We start from the raw sequence: 16,450 nt of genomic DNA, 5'->3' as shown, positions 1-16,450 counted from the left end.
TGACTCCATACAGTTCTATGATATCGTGGAATGAACTCCACGGGCTCCTCCCTCAAGGGTTAGCCATCCGCAGACATTGCACTTGGAGCTCAGGGCCTCCCCACCAGCAACTTTTGCCGCTGCCTCTGCTTAAGCTGTTCTGCCTCCCGCAAGCTGGCCATGCCAAGAATTCTAGGGCCTGAGGCTGCTCCGCTTCCCCGATCTCCGCCCTGCAACCCCTTTCGCTTTTGCGCCGTGATTGTGTCAGAGCGTAAACCATGAGGTCTGGGGCTGTTTTTCTCACCCGTAGAATACATGAATGTCAAGGCGGCGGCCGGAAGTCTGCAGAGACTCCTCTGCTTTTTCGGGTAACAGGCGGCAACTCCCATCCGCCCTTAAACCCTAAACAGAACCGGAAGCTGGGTCCCCGTGGTCAAGTTATCGTTTTAGTAAATCTATGGCCAACGTCGCCGTCGTGGTCTAGGAGGGGGCGGAGCGGGTCGGCGGTACTTCCGCCTATTGCTCCGCGTCGGCCTCCTGTCCCCCCCTCCATCCCGGCATGCTCCGCGCGACTGACGTCTACTACTACTCCTCCTCCCTCCTGCTTGCCTGACTGGCCTGAGCGAGCAAGCGGGCAAGATGGCGGCCGAGGCGGATTCCTGGGGTAAGTCCGACCTGGCCTAGTCCGGCCCAGCGGCGCGTCTCTCTCCCTCCCTCCCCCTTCCTCGTTCCCTCGGCCCAGCCCCGTCTGCTGACGCTGCTTTTCCTCCTTCTCCCGCCACAGACGTGGACTCCTTCGAAGCGCCGGACCCCGTGGCCAGGCGGCTCCTACCCACGCCGGCCGGGGTGGTGGCGGTGGATCGATGGGCCGGCGAGGACGAGGACGACGACGTCAAGGTGGGCAGCGGAAGGGCCCCCACTCAGGCCTGTTAAGAAGCTTCTCCCCTCCCGGCCCCTTGTAGGCCCGGTCGCTATGGAGACGCCTCTGCCTCCCCCCACGACAGGGGTGGGGATTTTGAAGCGGATGAGGGGGGGTCTTCTCCGAGCGGGGGGGGGCGTGTTGGATCTGCCTCCCCGTCCTTCCTCCGCGGCCCTCCATATGTCGTGCTGGGTCTCCCGGCTCGGGAAAGGGGCTGATGACTCAGCAGGAAAGGATCCTGTATGTAATGGGGGTGGGGGCTGCTCAGGCCGCCGCCTGCTGGACCGCTTCCGCTTCTGCCATGTGGCGGCCCAACAGGTGCCGGGGCTGCTGCGTGGCTGGTTCGAGGGCTGCTCGGCTAGCGCGGCCTCTCGGCGCCCCCTTTCAGTCCCTTGCCAGTCGTTCCAGGGAGCCCCGGACGTGGAAACCGTTTTCCCAGTCGATCTGGGAGTTGGCCCCCCGCGGGAGAAGCCGCGTGGGACTTGGTTGTGGCTCGGCTTTGGTACTTGCTCATCTAGGGCAGGATTTGGCCCTGGGGCATGTGGCACAGCCAGGGCCAAATGCTTTACGCTGCCTGTACAGTGTGTATGTGGGGAGGGGAGAGCGGGCCCAAGAAGATCTCAGCAAGTTCTGTATGGCCCCGGCCCACTGAATCGGGGTCATCTTTGTAGGGCACCCCGCTTTTTTCTACGGACTTCAGACCTCTTGCCAAGTCCTGCTTCTCTTGCTTGCAGCTGGCTGGGTCCGTTTCGTGGCTTAGGCTGTGGGGCTCTCTTGCTCACAGCCCGCAGAGAGAAAGGCAGGTGGGATTACCCAGCTGTAGCTACCCGCTGACCAGTCAGTATCTAATTACTATATGTTTTGGAAAGAGAGTGAGATCATGAAGGAGAAGGGCATAAAGCTGGGGGCAGCCACCATCTCCTGCACAAGGAAACATTACACGCTGGTGTCCAGGCAAGTGAAATAGTTTATCAAGCTTGTTCAGACTTCAGGGTAACCTAAGAACATGAAATAGTTCCCCCCCCCCAAGTTTTAGTATCTTTCAGGAGAGGAAAATGCAGCAGTTCTTGTTGAGTTTTGCAGATTTCACCTTAAAAGGAGACAAGACAAAGCATGAAACTGTCAGGCAACTGTACCTTTCTGTGATGTAGGAGGGGGCTTAACAGAAAGCTGGGGAACCGTGCAGTGTTTGAGAGGGAGATATTCCTATTGATCAAGCCATTCTTACTGAATTTGTCTGCAACAAAAATCATGGGTGTGCTAAAATTCTTAATGATGGATGGGTTTTTAATATATTTTTGGATTCTCTTAAAACAACCTAGAACAGTAAAATTGTCCATGTCTTGTCATATTGGAGCACAAACTTTGGTGCTTTGATGGAAGCTTAATGTAAGTTAATAACCCTGTTGATGGTTCATGTTTGAGTCTCTTCTGTTCTCTGTTAGCTTTCTCTGATGCAACTACCTTGCCAGATTCTTTCAGAATGAGGATATAGTTTATATATAGTTTATTTCTATAGTGGTCATATTCTTAGAGCTGGAATAACTGTCAGCCATGAATTTGTTTTGTTTTTCTGGGACTACAGCCATGGTTGTATCAGGGGAGCAAATGGACTTTGGGTAGGACCATATGTTCAGCCTTGCCCTTATCAGCCCTGGGCATGGATGGAGGTGTGTCAAGCCAGGCAGAGGGTGTGGCTGTTTGTAGGGTTGCTGCTGAGAAGCTATAGACTCTGGAAATGGGATGTCAGAGGGCCTGTCCCTAGAATATGGCCAGGCACACTAGTTTACTTGTGGGAGATGAGTGACTGCTTGATGTGTGTCATAATCCTGCGGGTAAAAGTAGCCACATTCAGTTTCCTTGGCTTATACTTCAAATATCTGTTGACACTTGTATATTTTGTCAGAAACTTTATTTGCAAAAGATAGGTTGGTCTCTATCCACACAGTGAGTTTTTCAAGGATGCAGAGATGAGTAACTTGTAAATCAGTGCTGTTGATTATTGAAAAAGCCTCCCTTGCTACTGTTTCAAAAACAGGTTTGTAAATAACCACTCCTTTGGCTGCAGCAAATAAGAAATTCCAGACAGGGAAGGCAGTTCTTGTTTTATTGTTAGCCAATTGCAGACTGGAAAAATAGTGTGCAAGGGAAGATGATCCAACTGTGCTATGAGGGACACTGCTGAGCCAATGTGCCATGTGTTGGAGCTGCAGCTCCAGCAGAACTCCTGTGTTCTGGCACTTGCTGGGTGAGCAAAGCACTCTGGACTGGGAAGTCCAGTTCCACCCCTCTTGTTTTTCACTTATGTTGGTAATTAAAGTGTTCTACTTGGAGTTAGCAATTAAGTGTGATGCTTTGTTGCAATTCAAGGCCGGAAGGACCCGAGTCTGCAGCTGAGCTGGCTCCAGTGAGATGCAGAGAGGCCATCTTGCAGCAGCTATATTAGCTTAAGGGTGCTGTCTTAAGATGTCTTTGGTGGAAATAGCTAAGCAGCTGATGGCTGGCTTTAGCACTCCGGTTGAGGGCTCCTCCCTGGAACAGCATCCAAACAGGGCGAAGTTCTATAGCTTTTTACACTGTGGGAATGTTTCTCATTTTCCAAGGAAAACTTACTTTTTGTCCTTGGAAAAACAACATTTGAGTGGGTCATACTGGCTGAGCTTGGCCTTAGTTGAGAGTCCATCTCTCAGTTCCTGTAACTCTTAAGAGTGGGAGCAGTGAGGCTCTTAAAGAGCAGAGTCATAATTCTACCAGCTTCCCTTGCATATGGCCTCAGTGATCTGAAGTGGTGGAAATGAACCTGGCCACTTCAGTGGTAAGCCTGGTACCAAGTTTTCCACTCGGGTTCCAAAGACTGCATTGAATTATTTGAAAAAGGATCTAGTGTTGGGGTCAGGGGCTGCTGCATTGGGCATGATTGCTGACAACCAGTCTACCTACTCTTTCCCCCATCTAGGATAACTGGGATGATGAGGAAGAGGAAGAAGAAAAGGAGGCGGATGTAAAGACAGGTGAGAAATATGGCGAGGGGCGGGACTCTGCTCCTTTTGTGGGGCAGGAGGATGCTGGTTGTGGCTTGGGCAGCCTTATGCATGTTTCCTGCAGATGGGATTGGATACCTATGGATGATGTGTGGGTAGCAGTTCTTGTTCTGAATCCTTAGCACTGAAAAATAAAATGGAAGGAAATAATGTTGTGCCCTGTTTGCAGAACCCAAAGTTTCAGAAAAGAAGAAAATAGCAGAAAAAATAAAAGAGAGGGAAAAACTGCAGAAGAAAAAGCAAGAGGAGATTAAAAAAAGGGTAAGGCATTTCTGAGATAGGAGAGGGTGGAGATCCTATTTCCTGCACCAAATAAATTTCAGTGCCTTGATTAAGTTTTACCTGCCCTTTTGTCTTGTTAAGTAGTGAGCCCCAAAAGCCTTTGCCTATGAGGATGTCAAAGAGCTGGGGGTGGGAAATACTTTTCTGAGTTAGCAAAGGCCAGCTCTGTCCACACAGTGAGATCTTTGTCTGGATGTTCCAAATTTGTCCAGTGAGGTCACACTGAGCTGCTCCAGTTGCTGCTGCTTTGAGTGAGTTGCTACATGTGTAGCTGTCCCAAGTCAGTTCCCTCTGCTTGTATGTAGATAACCTGGTGAGGTTAGCTTTAAGAGGCACCCTCCAGCTCCCCAGGTGAACATGACTTCTCTGAGGGGAACGCCCTTGATCTTGCTGCTGGGATTTGTAGTGTTGTATCTTGCTTAAAGACCAGTCACAACAACAGAAAGTATAGGCAAACTTGATTATAATTGCAAAAGAAAGTGTTTTTAAGACAACAATCAAGCTAGCAGAAGAAACCAAAAACTGCAAGAAGTTTTCATAACTTCCAGCTGTCACACTGGGTAAATAGGGATGACCACCCTGAGCACTACAGGGGTCTTGTGGGTGTTTAAAGGCCCCATCTTGATGCTGCTGAGGCCTCTTTCTAGGCTCCAATAAGGAGGGAAGGGGTGTTTGTATTTTAACCAAACTATATTGACTTTAGAGCAGGCATAGGCAAACTAGGCCCCCAGATGTTTTGGGACTACAACTCCCATAATCCCTGACCACTGGTCCTGTTAGCTAGGGATGATGGGAGTTGTAGTCACAAAACATCTGGAGAGCTGAGTTCGCCTATGCCTGCTTTAGAGGTATTTTATCTTGTTTTTCATCACTGTTGTGCCTGGTAATGGACACAAATAACTGAAGAGGTGTGCATGCACACAAAGGCTCATACCAATGACAAACTTAGTTGGTCTCTAAGGTGCTGCTGGAAGGATTTTTTTAAATTTTGTTTTGACAAATAACTGAATGATTGAAAAGCTAACTTGTGCAAAAAGGGGGGTCCATTTGACCCTGTAGAAGCAGTGTTATTACAGTCTCACATGACTATCCATTTCTAGTACTGTAATACCTAGGGGATTAAAAAAAACATTTTGCTTCATACTGGACTCTGCAACTTTTGCTATGTTGTTGCTTAGTTATATATATAAACATTAACAATTATTTTGAAGTTTCACTGTTTTAAATATAGTTGAGTAAAGCAAGAGTTAAACCTGTTTGTGGTACTCCTGCATGCTCAACTCAGTGGTCAGATTTTCTTCAGAAGGGGTGTTCATGTAAGGACATTAAAGATTCAAAATATTCCCATTGTATGCTCGCTATATGAATGCCAAGCTTGTAAAGCCCACATTAAGCAGCATTGACAAAAGAGCTGCTGCACATAATTGATCTTGATTTTATTACTTCTTTCAAGTTAGAGGAATCGGAAGAATCTAAAGAACTTACGCCAGAAGAACAGTCAGCAGAAAAACTACGGCTGCAGAAATTGCAAGAAGAGGCAGACCTTGAGTTAGCAAAAGAAACCTTTGGTAAGTGTTAAGAGCCTGCTGTGGAGACATGTATAGAATACACAAGGATGTTCTGTTGTCACATTTGCCACCAGGGAGCCTGATACTTGAAATCGGGTGGGTGGGTTTGCCCCTCACTTCTGGGCACCACAGAAATGTAATTGATTTTTGCCACACTGTCTCCAACACCACTTCGATCAATTGGGTGTTCTTTCTACAGGTGTAAATAGCACGTGTGGAATAGATGCCATGAATCCATCTTCCAAAGATGACTTCACGGAGTTCGGCAAATTGTTAAAAGAGAAAATTACACTGTATGAGAAATCCCTATATTATGCTGGTTTTTTGGAAGCATTAGTTCGAGATGTATGTATTTCACGTAAGTATGTTTATCACAAATTTGCACTCTGTTCTTCTAAACGTGTGGAAGAGATAAAATGGGGATCAATTGGGAAAGGCTGGGTGGTCAGGTGGGGTTAAGCTGGTGTTCTTAGTCTGTATAATACGTCCTGTGCTGTTACGAAGACTGTTACAAACTGCAGCGCTTTGGGCTTATTTGTGACATATTTTACACTTGGCTCCCCTTCTACTCCGTTTTGCTGTTTTTCGTAACAGTCAACATCCTTGTGGCATTTTAGTTAGTCCTAATCAGCATTGCCTGAGGGTTTGGGGGATCATAATCTCTATTTTCTCTATTTACTGTAATCTCTATTTACATTTATTTACATGGCCACCTAAAATATTTCCTGTGATTGGGTTGTGCCACTATGATCAGCCTTGTCCTTTGTATCTCTGTCACAGCAGCTGGGAGACTTAAGGGGTTTTCCTTTCAGAGATCATGAGAGCTTGTGAGCAATTGCTTATTTCATCTGTCTCCTGTTTTCCACTTACACGCAGCATAAGGAAGAGCCACCTTGACCTGGGAATATTGACCCAGGGCTGTCTACCCTGCTTGGCAGAGGGGTCTTTTTCAGCTCTGCATTTGAGGTGCTTGTAACCTGGAGATGGCAGAGGCTGAACTTGTGGCCACAAGCATCTGAACACCCACAATGCTTTGCTATTAAGCTTCAGCCCTTCTTTCCCTTGGCTTCTTTTCATTCTGTCTGAAGCATTTTTTTTTCTGAAAGGGGCTTTCTGTGGAGATCTAAAATGCCACACTTGTTTTGTAAATAGGAATCCCGTTATTCAGTAAAAGAAACAAACTGGGTCCAGTGCTTGGAAAGCCATATGAATGACCCTCCTTAACTGTGCTTTTATTTCCAATTTAGTGGAAGTTGATGACTTGAAAAAGATCACAAATTCCTTGACAGTGCTATGCAGCGAGAAGCAGAAACAAGAGAAGGTACGTCTTGAGCATATTTACTTTGATAATGCTTGTGTTGGGTGCCCTCTAGGTGAGGGGTCAGCAAGGTTTATCTTGCCTGGGCCGGTTCGGTCCCGCGGAGATCCCTCCGTGAGCCGGATTGTGCACCCGCGATTTTCAGCGTGTTGCGGCACCACGGAAGCAAGTTCCCACGTCACACCAATTTAGTGCAGCGCACGGGTAGGCAGCTGGATTCGGGTGTGGCTCGTGGGCTGATCAAACGGCCTCTGTGGGCCATTTCCGGCCCCTGGGCCTTAGGTTGCTGACCCCTGTCTGGGTGATGCCTAGCTTCTGTAGAATGCTTCTTTCCAGTGACCTTAGTAGCATTCAGTTCTTACAACTTTGTAAGTTGTTAATCCAACTTTCCCCAATTGGGTGCCCTTCAGGTGTTGTCGGACTCCCAAGTCCCCCTCATTCCCAATGGCTTGGGATTTTGGGAGCTGTAGTTCCATACATCTGGACCATGCCAGATCAGCGAAGGATTGGAAGCATTGATGCTTGAACTCTTTGCCATCTCCCTCTTACCATGTGCATCTTTGCAATACCTATGCTGAAGCACCCCAAGATTGCCATGTTTAATGTGTTCAGTTTCTCGATTCTCGTTGCCCAATTAAATCCATAATTTTTCCTGGTGAAACACAGTACACACATAGTCAGTAGATGAAACATAATACCGTGTTAGACTACCTCTTTCTCTATGAAAGAAAATCCAAGCAATGCCCATTCTTTTATTTGTAAACCACTTTGCGGGTGGTGGGTTTGTTTTTAAGAATCTAGTGGCATATAAATTGCATGAAATAAATACGGTAAATCATATTCTGTGTTTATAGAAAGTGCTGCTCTCTCTTCACTAATTGAGGGAAGGGATGCTGAGCCTGGGATTTATTGATCCCTTCCTAAACTGCTTCTGTCTTTCCCACAGCAAAACAAAGCCAAAAAGAAGAAAAAGGGGGTGGTGCCAGGAGGTGGTTTAAAAGCGACTATGAAAGATGACCTGGCAGACTATGGTGGTTATGACGGTGGCTATGTACAAGACTTTGAAGACTTCATGTGACATTTCTTCTCCCTCCTGTTGTCTTTCTGTTGCCCATAATCCCTTAAATGTGTAGCACAACTTCTTTCCTTTAAATTCTGCCAAATGCTACAATCAAAAAAGGGCAGTATATTTGTGCTGTTGGGTTACCTTGTCGCCACTCAGCTGCTGAAGCATTGGGGTGCCCATCTCGATGCCATGGGAGTACAATTATGAGGCTCAATTGCTTAATCATAGGAAATAATGGAACTTTGTTCATGTTTGACTTCATAGCAGCAGAAGCAGCACTGAATTGGAAACTAATTAATTTCAACAAGGCCAAAATTGTATTCTTACCAGCACAGTTTAGTCATAACAGCCTTAACTGTACCTCTTCCACTGACTACCCAGACAACAAAAGCAGTTTGCAGCAAGGGGGCATGGTGTGTATTTAGTATTAAAAATGGCTTTTATCTATTAAACTAGAGCTTGAGGTGTTTCATTAGGTTGGCAAATGGCCTGAGGGAGAAGATTCTGCACTTGGACATCGGAGCTTTTGAAAGCAGCAAATAACCCTTTCTTTGGGTCAGAACAGAGGCTGGTTCTGTTGCATTGGGCAGGGGGAACTTGTGGCTTAAGTCTAAGCAGTTTAGTTTATACACATTTTTTTCCTGACTCTTTGGGAGAATTCTTTGTCACCAGGTGGTGGCTTTAGTTGAGCTCTCACAAGACTTTGCTGTTTTTCATTTTTTTCATTTACAGGAATCCTGCTTAGCAAATTGCAACAGTTACGACAGTTGGGCAAATTGTTATGTTAACAATTATGACATCTGCAATGTTTTATAAAAGCAACTAATTTAATAAAATCACTATTGTGAGGACTGAGAGCTTTGGTTTGGCTGTGATTCCACCTCGGGCAAGAACTGTTGCTGGATTTAGCTGTAGGCAAGGTGTATTGGGGTGAGGGGCTAGACAGGTGGGCAGGCATGGTTTGGGGAAAATAGCTCGTGTCCAGAGATACCCCTGCTCTCTAGGGTTAAAAGGCTGTTATTTAATCAGGTGCTTATGGGAAGATTTATTAATTTTAATTCACCAAAAAGCAATAAAAACCATCAACCTGTAAGAGGTTGCCATTTTTTCTTTCTTCCTATCACTTACGGTTTGCCCCCACTAACAGCTACAACAAGCTTGCAAATGGATATGTATTTGAGGAGCAAGCAAGAATTGTAGTCAAGCAAAGATTTCTTTCCCCAAAAGAGCTTCTTTGGCTCACTATATACCCCAACTACAGGGAGCCTTGGGACACAGGTGGCGCTGTGGGTTAAACCACAGAGCCTAGGGCTTGCTGATCAGAAGGTCGGCAGTTCGAATCCCCGCGACGGGGTGAGCTCCCGTTGCTCAATCCCAGCTTCTGCCAACCTAGCAGTTCGAAAGCATGTCAAACTGCAAGTAGATAAATAGGTACCGCTACAGCGGGAAGGTAAACAGCATTTCCGTGCGCTGCTCTGGTTCACCAGAAGTGGCTTTGTCATGCTGGCCACATGACCTGGAAGCTACGCCAGCTCCCTCGGCCAATAATGCGAGATGAGCGCCGCAACCCCAGAGTCAGTCACGACTGGACCCAATGTTCAGGGGTACCTTTACAGGAAGCCTTGTAATGTTCTGTAGGCTTCACACAAGTAAACACTGCCATAGCTCAAAGCTATATTGGTGACTTTAGAAACACACAGCAAAACATGGAAGACCATTTCTATAAACACTCCTCCCTCATTTAACTACCTTCCTACCGACAAAAATGCACTTTATAGAGTGGTACCTTGACTTACAATCCGTAAGACAATCCGTTCCGCAGCCGTCTTCGTAAGCACCCGTTCTGCGCATGCGCGAAGCACAATTCCACACTTCTGCGCATGGCGCGCGCGGCAAAAAGACTTCTGGGGTTGTCTACTTCAGAAGTCAAGTCGTTCAGTTGTCGAGATACCACTGTAATTTAAATACTGCACCAAGACCATCACACAATGCCACTGTTGTTGATGCTCTTTTGTTCTAAAAGATAGCCAACACCAGTGCCCGACTGTTACTAAGGAACAGCTTTACAGAAATGAGCAAGAGCAGCTCTTGCACTGGAGTCGTAAGGGTTAGAGGAGCTCCGCACTCTCAGATAGTGCCTGCAAGTTTCTATGACACTCCACCTACCTTTGAGAACGTTAAATTATACACAACCAGGGAAAACTAGGTATGGCAAAGTTTATACCATATGTTCAATATTAAATCTGCACAAAAATTATTTTTATACAGCAAATGGTTCTCCAATAATATCATCCAGCAATATGCAAGGGGGAGAGGTTACTGAAGAGAAAGCCCGCCCTCAACATTTTGTAACCCAGAAACAGCTACAGTTTCAAGAGCCAGCTTAGTTTTTAAGTAACCTCTATATTCAACACAAGGATTTCCAGAGAGAAAAGCTCTCCTAATAAAAAGTTCTAACTTCAACTGTCAAATTTACTCGAAACCAACCCTGAGGTTAATTATTCCTCACCATTTCATGCAATTAATTAATGTTGTTGTCTGCTTTGTTGCACGTTTCAGATACTGAAACAAATCTAACCACTTCTGCACAAACCCCTGCCTGTACTGACCGGAGTTTCCTACAACACCAGCAACGGCTCTGGCTCTTCTTTCTTCCAAGCATTGTCTAGTTGGCCAGCAGGTCCTTCAGACAACAGCCTGTCTGAGCATCTTTTAGAAGCGTGTTGACTACGTCATAGAACTGGTTGTCATAAGCCAGCTTGTAATACACGTAGATGTCATCACAGTAGGTCAGCAACCGCTTCAGGTTTTTCAGAGCAGGCTCATTGCCTGTGTGCTGCTTGAACCTGGAACAGAAGGTCACAGAAGGGTTAGACATAAGCCTCATCCCCCCACTCTGCCCTCTGACAATATCCCGCTTCTACCTACCAGCTAAGTGTAGCAAGGGAGAAAGGTGTTGCCCTTTGGGACAAAAAGGTGCCCAGTGGAGGAAGAACTCCACTTTCAGTACAAACAGTATGACTTCATCTTACGGGGGGGCGTGGTTCCAAGGGTCCTATGTAAACCTTGGAACTGCTCCTGTGTGAACCTGGAGTGGGCCCTGCTTCCCAAGCACGGCAGAGAGCTTAAAAGCTCTGCTTTGCTTGTATTTCAACTTGCAGGATTGCAACCAGCAACCTTCAACCGAGGATTAGAGTGAGGATCTTGACTACAGGAAGCCTGATTTGGGGAATGTCTCCCACTGGGAGAAGTGGGGTGCAAATGGTTCCCTTGGACTCACTTCCGGGCTATTTCCTCAAAGGTGCTGGTCTTGAGCAGGCCACGCTGCTTGTACTCCTCCAGGTAGCTGAAGTCTCCCTTCAGAATCACATGCTGATACAGGACCTCAGCCCAGTCTGGGATGAAGTCGTAGGCCTCAGCCACAATGGCAGCCTGGGGGGAGACGGAAGAGAAATGCCAGCTGACATCATCCTCCCAGGAATGTGCAGTGTCCTTCCATCAATAGGGCACAACAGGCTCTTGTGATGGTGCCTGGCATCCTTACCTGGTAGAACCTGGGCAGGGACATGATACACTCCAGCAGGCTCTTCCTGCTCAGATTGATCAGCTTGGTTCTGTGGCTGCTGTTCAGGAAGTGGAGTTGCAGGGTGATCAGCTTTGTCAGCCTGTTGCAGCGCAAGGACTGGCGCACACAGAAGTCCTAAGAGAAGGGAGTCGAAGATGCACGGATGAAGCTGAGTGGCTGCAACTGCCTTCCCTCCTCCACACCCACACTTGCAAACATCTCACTGGTCACAGCCCTCTTCACACATCTGATGCCACCTCTGTAACTCTACGGGACACATCAATCCCTGAAGCAAACACAAACAAGGCCCTGCCGCTCGCCTTTCCACCGTCACTCAGTCCCACTCCCATCTTGCCTTGGAATAGCTTTCTGCAGCATCTATGTAGAGGGTCAGGGCTTTCATCAGGAGCTTCTTCAGAGTGGGCACATCCTGCAGGCACTCCTCTGAAAAGGAAAGAGGTGGTGAATGCCCTCATGGCGTGAAGGCAAAAAATACAGAGGACCAAATGCCAAATCCAGAGGGAGGGAAGAGAGGTAGCAAGTGAACCAAAGATGTAAGCCAATGCAGGCACCTCAGTGAGGGCTCAAATGATAGGAGGCACAAAGCAAGCAGATTATGCCTTTCGTTAGATCAACCTAGGCTGATTCAGGGCAATGTGTACTTTCAGGTATAGGCCTCCCTAATGCCAAGTTTTAAACTTGCTGTGGCTCAACTGGCCTTTGTGGTTTTTTTCAGAAATTTAGCCATATCATACATGTGAGGGGGAAAGAGTACAGAGAGCCCCCCCCCATCCTGAGGAGCAGTTCCTCCACCAGCAGCGGCGCCAGCGGGGAGGGGGAAGAGTCCAGTGAGGAAGGAGTAGAGAGGAGACGGGGCTCTGGCAGGATAACAGAGCCTCTGCTGCATGTGGGAGAGGAAGAGAGAGGGGGGGAAGAGGGGGAGAAGGAAAACATGGAAAGGAGACCCTTTTCCCCTCCGGTTCCTGAATTACGCAGGAGGAAGCGAGGGAGGAGATTTGGGGTGCCCAGACTCTTATGTTGGAAGAAGACGTGAAACGCGCCATTCCAGGGTTCTGGGTCTGACTGAGAGCATGTGTCCTGTATAGCTCTAGCACTGTAAATAACCTGCACTTAATAAAAGCATGAAAAGGCAAAGGTCTGGAGAGTCGTTACTCTAGAGTAGTCGCAACGCATCCCCTGTGACAATACACCTTACTGAACAGGTTCCCCGTGCTAAATTTCATACCGCTAGGACGAACAGTCAGTTTTATGGCCTATAGAATTTTGGGGTCTAGAATGATACAGTTGCTACCTTGAACTATGGAGCTGCTCTTGTGGTTCCATCACATCTTCTTCTTTACAAGAGATGAATAAAGAACCTCTCCATCACACTGCCGAAGTGCCAGATGAGCCCCAAGAATACAGAGACTGCCCATCTACCCACCGCCGCCACTTGTATGGCAACTTACCCCACAGCTGGGATTCAATGAGCTTCAGCTGGGTGTTGGCTGCGGCCTCGTGGTTCTCCCCAATCTCTCGGCACATGCTGAAGCAGAGGGCAATCATGTTGTGCTTCTCGCTGTCCCCCGGGCGATAGCGCTTGATGTAGTCCAGCAGAGCTGTCTTGAGGGTCCCACTCTGCCAAAGTGGGAGGGAGGAAAGGAGTGGATGTGACAAAAGAGGAGCTGAGAAAGCTTGCAGCTTAGAACAGGGGAAACTAGAGCTCTCAGGCAGACGCCCCCCCCCCTCCAAAAAACAAAACAAAAAAACAGTGTATTTAAAAAGGATTAGAGGAGCTGGAGCTACAAGTGTTAAGAAAAGGAATGGCTGCATTTAAACAAGCGAGCGAGAAAAAGCCACTATGAAAGGAGAGTTTTAGCTTTATGGCTTTACTATAGCAGGGACATTCTGGAGTAGGGATGCTGGAATGATTTGGCAAGAAGGTAACAAATGGGAAGACTGAAGGCACTGCGGGGCAAGCAGATTTTAGAACTGAGAATGAGCCTTCAGATAAATACTTTGAGCTGCATACAACTGCCACCTGTCCCAGGCCAGTCAAGTTCCCTTCAGAATAAAGAGCCAGCACATATCCTGGCTTCAACCTCCCTCCCTTGGATCACTCAGGATGATGATCCCCATGTGATGTGTGTGTGTGTGAGAGTGTGTGTGTGTGTGTGTGTGTGTGTGTGTGTGTGTGTGAGAGAGAGAGAGAGAGAGAGAGAGAGAGAGAGAGAGAGAGAGAGAGAGAGAGAGAGAGAGAGAGAGACTAAACTTCATCCACATCCTGCTGAAAATAAAGGCTTCAGACTCAAATGACACATTTGCATTTGGATTCCCTCTATTGTCCCTCTGATGGAAGGGTTGAAACTCTTTAGAAAGGATGAGGCAGATTTGCATCTCCTGCACTCACCGGATCCAGCTTTTTCCTCATGAGCACCTCAAAGTAATGCTTCTCGTGCAGCAGGTCAAAGATGTAGGTCATTTCGTTGTATCTGCCGATGCCAGTGAGAAGCCGAACCTTTGGTAGGAAGAAGAGATAAGAACTTGTACAGCAAGGCAGGCAAAAGGGCCTCACTCTGTGTCATCATGCACACTGAGGTAAGCCAGGTCATGGCAGCCGCCAGCACCCCTCCTTAGGGGGCACAGCAGAAGTCTGTGGAAGGTTAACGATCAGCCATTTCCAATGGCTGGTCAGGGGAAAGCAAAGGCAACTTCCCTACCAGGCCAGGGGAAGCCAATGAAGGTTGCACATGCTGCTTCTTATAAGAGGAGCTACTTGTTACTTGCTAACATCAATGCAGAGGACAGAAGAGCATGGACCATCTGTGGGAGTCACATTTCCCACAAATAGGGCAGCTTTAGAGCAGTCATTTACCACAAGGCCATATTCTTCGTTGGGTGCCAAATGCTCCTCTGTGAGCAGCCGGGCAGCTTGCAGAACCCGCGTGATCCCTTCCATGTGACAGGTCAAGCTGAAGCAGTTGTGGGCCAAGATCAGCAGCTCTATAGCTGAAAAAGGAGGAAATCAGCAAGCACTTTTTTTTTGCACTTTTGCAGGTGCTCTCCAAGACAACAATGGAGACCCCCTCCCCTCCCCTCCCCACCCCGATTTAAGTTTCTCCCTTGGCCAAAGATTTGTGGCATCTGGTCCCTCAACTGCAAAGCAGAACAACAACTGTCACTTTCACATACACTGGATGGGGACAGCAGCTCTCGGAGGCAAAAGCTCCTCAGCTGCTCATAGACAAAGCCTGTTCCCTGCCTTGAGGACAGTTAGGTGAAGGCCACTCCCTTCCCCCCCCCCCCCCAGAATTGCTAAATGCTCCTTTATGAAAGGCTCCAGCAAAAACCTGTACTACTGCAAAGACAGGTGGAGAATGGCAGCATGTGGGTCAAACCCTTCACGACCACAACTCCAGCTTCCTGGCATCAATGAACATGATCGGGGGTGGGGGGGTGCATTTTCCAGATGCAAACCACACAAAGACAGCAAACAGAAAAAAGGGCACGAGAACCCTCCTCCTGAGACCTAACCCTACCTATGTTTATGTAGAAGCATAGTCCCAAGAACCTGAGTAAGATCTGAATTCAAGTAAGCAGGCTTTGGATTGCAGCCTTAGCCATGCAGAATGCTAGTGTGCTGTTACTGGATGTTTAATCCCTGGCCAAAAAGGATCCTCCACCCGCCCATCACTGACTTACTGCAGGCAAGTTCCCCGTGCGGCACAGATGAGATCTTGTCCAGTAGCTTCATGCCAACCAACGTGTGGTCCTGGCACAGTTTAGCCAGCTGCAGGAATGTCTGGCTCTCCTCTGCTGGGTTCAGAATTTGCTTTTGTTCTGTATATACAAATGACATATTGGTGACAGGATATTCTCCAGCTGACAGGGGGAAGGGGAAGAAACAGCACCGCCTCCACTCTTGCCCAAACCCAATCCTAGGAGTCTTTCCGCCTCCCCACAAGTTATAGGATTATTTTCCTTGGTCAATAACAACAAAGCAGGACTCACTGCCTTTCCCTTGCAAAGGGGCTAGCAGCTCTCGGGTGACTTCCTCGGCCACAATCTCCGCCACGGTTTCCAGCTCCATTCCCTGGGTAGTGACAAAGGCCTGGGCTTTTTTGCACCTGTCCGGCTGCTGAGAAGACAGGATCACCCGAAGCACCTTCTCGGAATCGTGGGCAGAGATCTCACTGAAGGGGCAGCCCAGTTCCTGCAAAAGACCATGGGGAAGTCTTACGTCTGGGATCCTGAGGAGCCTCATCCTCAAAAGGCCCCTTAGTGCCATGCTGGCAGGCAAGGCCCCCACTAGAGAGATCCCACGACTCCCATCACTGCAGCACAATGGCTGCCCCTCCCCAGTTCCCAACCCGCACGCACCTTGGACAGCTCAAACAGGCAGAGGACCTGCCGGCAGTAGTTCCGCCCGTGGACACATTCCGCCAGCAGGGCCTGCAGGCTGCCCACCACCTCGCTCTCTGGGCCTGGACCTCCCACAAAGGACGAGGACTCAAGGCTTGAGGCTGAAAAGGAAATGGGAGACTCTGAGTAGCAAGGAATGAGTAGGCTGAGCAGGATGTTTGGGCAGGGGGAGAAGACAAGGCTGGAGATGGACAGGGCAAAACTGGGAGGAGAAAACCAACAGTGGGTGGGATAAGGGCACATTTCTTGCTCTTCTGAGCTCTGGAGGCTAGAGATTTTCAAACACAGGG

The 16,450-nt window shown here is 48.1% G+C and overlaps 2 protein-coding genes across 4 annotated transcripts in view; one reads left to right on the top strand and one right to left on the bottom strand.

Moving 5' to 3' along the window:
* Nucleotides 1–546: 546 nt before the first annotated feature.
* EIF3J (eukaryotic translation initiation factor 3 subunit J) lies at nucleotides 547–9,030 on the top strand. Its single transcript, XM_035131872.2, has 8 exons — nucleotides 547–643; nucleotides 764–876; nucleotides 3,855–3,909; nucleotides 4,109–4,200; nucleotides 5,675–5,789; nucleotides 5,989–6,147; nucleotides 7,037–7,110; nucleotides 8,054–9,030. Exons 1-8 carry the CDS (start codon nucleotides 619–621, stop codon nucleotides 8,183–8,185), a joined length of 765 nt encoding a protein of 254 aa, XP_034987763.1. The 5' UTR covers nucleotides 547–618; the 3' UTR covers nucleotides 8,186–9,030.
* A 792-nt stretch (nucleotides 9,031–9,822) lies between these two features.
* SPG11 (SPG11 vesicle trafficking associated, spatacsin) overlaps nucleotides 9,823–16,450 on the bottom strand; it is a 31,459-nt gene continuing 24,831 nt past the window's right edge. For 2 of the 3 annotated variants that reach the window (XM_035131867.2, XM_035131868.2), the window contains 10 exons: nucleotides 16,119–16,261; nucleotides 15,750–15,951; nucleotides 15,441–15,578; nucleotides 14,614–14,747; nucleotides 14,149–14,256; nucleotides 13,208–13,376; nucleotides 12,094–12,182; nucleotides 11,718–11,873; nucleotides 11,454–11,605; nucleotides 9,823–11,019 (listed from right to left, as the gene is read on the bottom strand). In XM_035131867.2, coding sequence (XP_034987758.2) covers nucleotides 10,839–11,019; nucleotides 11,454–11,605; nucleotides 11,718–11,873; nucleotides 12,094–12,182; nucleotides 13,208–13,376; nucleotides 14,149–14,256; nucleotides 14,614–14,747; nucleotides 15,441–15,578; nucleotides 15,750–15,951; nucleotides 16,119–16,261 — 1,472 coding nt within the window. In that variant the 3' untranslated portion in view covers nucleotides 9,823–10,838. Of the gene's footprint in view, nucleotides 11,020–11,453; nucleotides 11,606–11,717; nucleotides 11,874–12,093; nucleotides 12,183–13,207; nucleotides 13,377–14,148; nucleotides 14,257–14,613; nucleotides 14,748–15,440; nucleotides 15,579–15,749; nucleotides 15,952–16,118; nucleotides 16,262–16,450 lie in introns of those variants that run through there. The other variant, XR_004693595.2, reaches the window with a different exon arrangement.

The sequence above is a fragment of the Zootoca vivipara genome, chromosome 14, assembly GCF_963506605.1.
Source record: "Zootoca vivipara chromosome 14, rZooViv1.1, whole genome shotgun sequence".
In the NCBI taxonomy this organism is placed as follows: Eukaryota; Metazoa; Chordata; class Lepidosauria; order Squamata; family Lacertidae; genus Zootoca; species Zootoca vivipara.
This window is presented reverse-complemented; position numbering and strand designations above follow the sequence as displayed.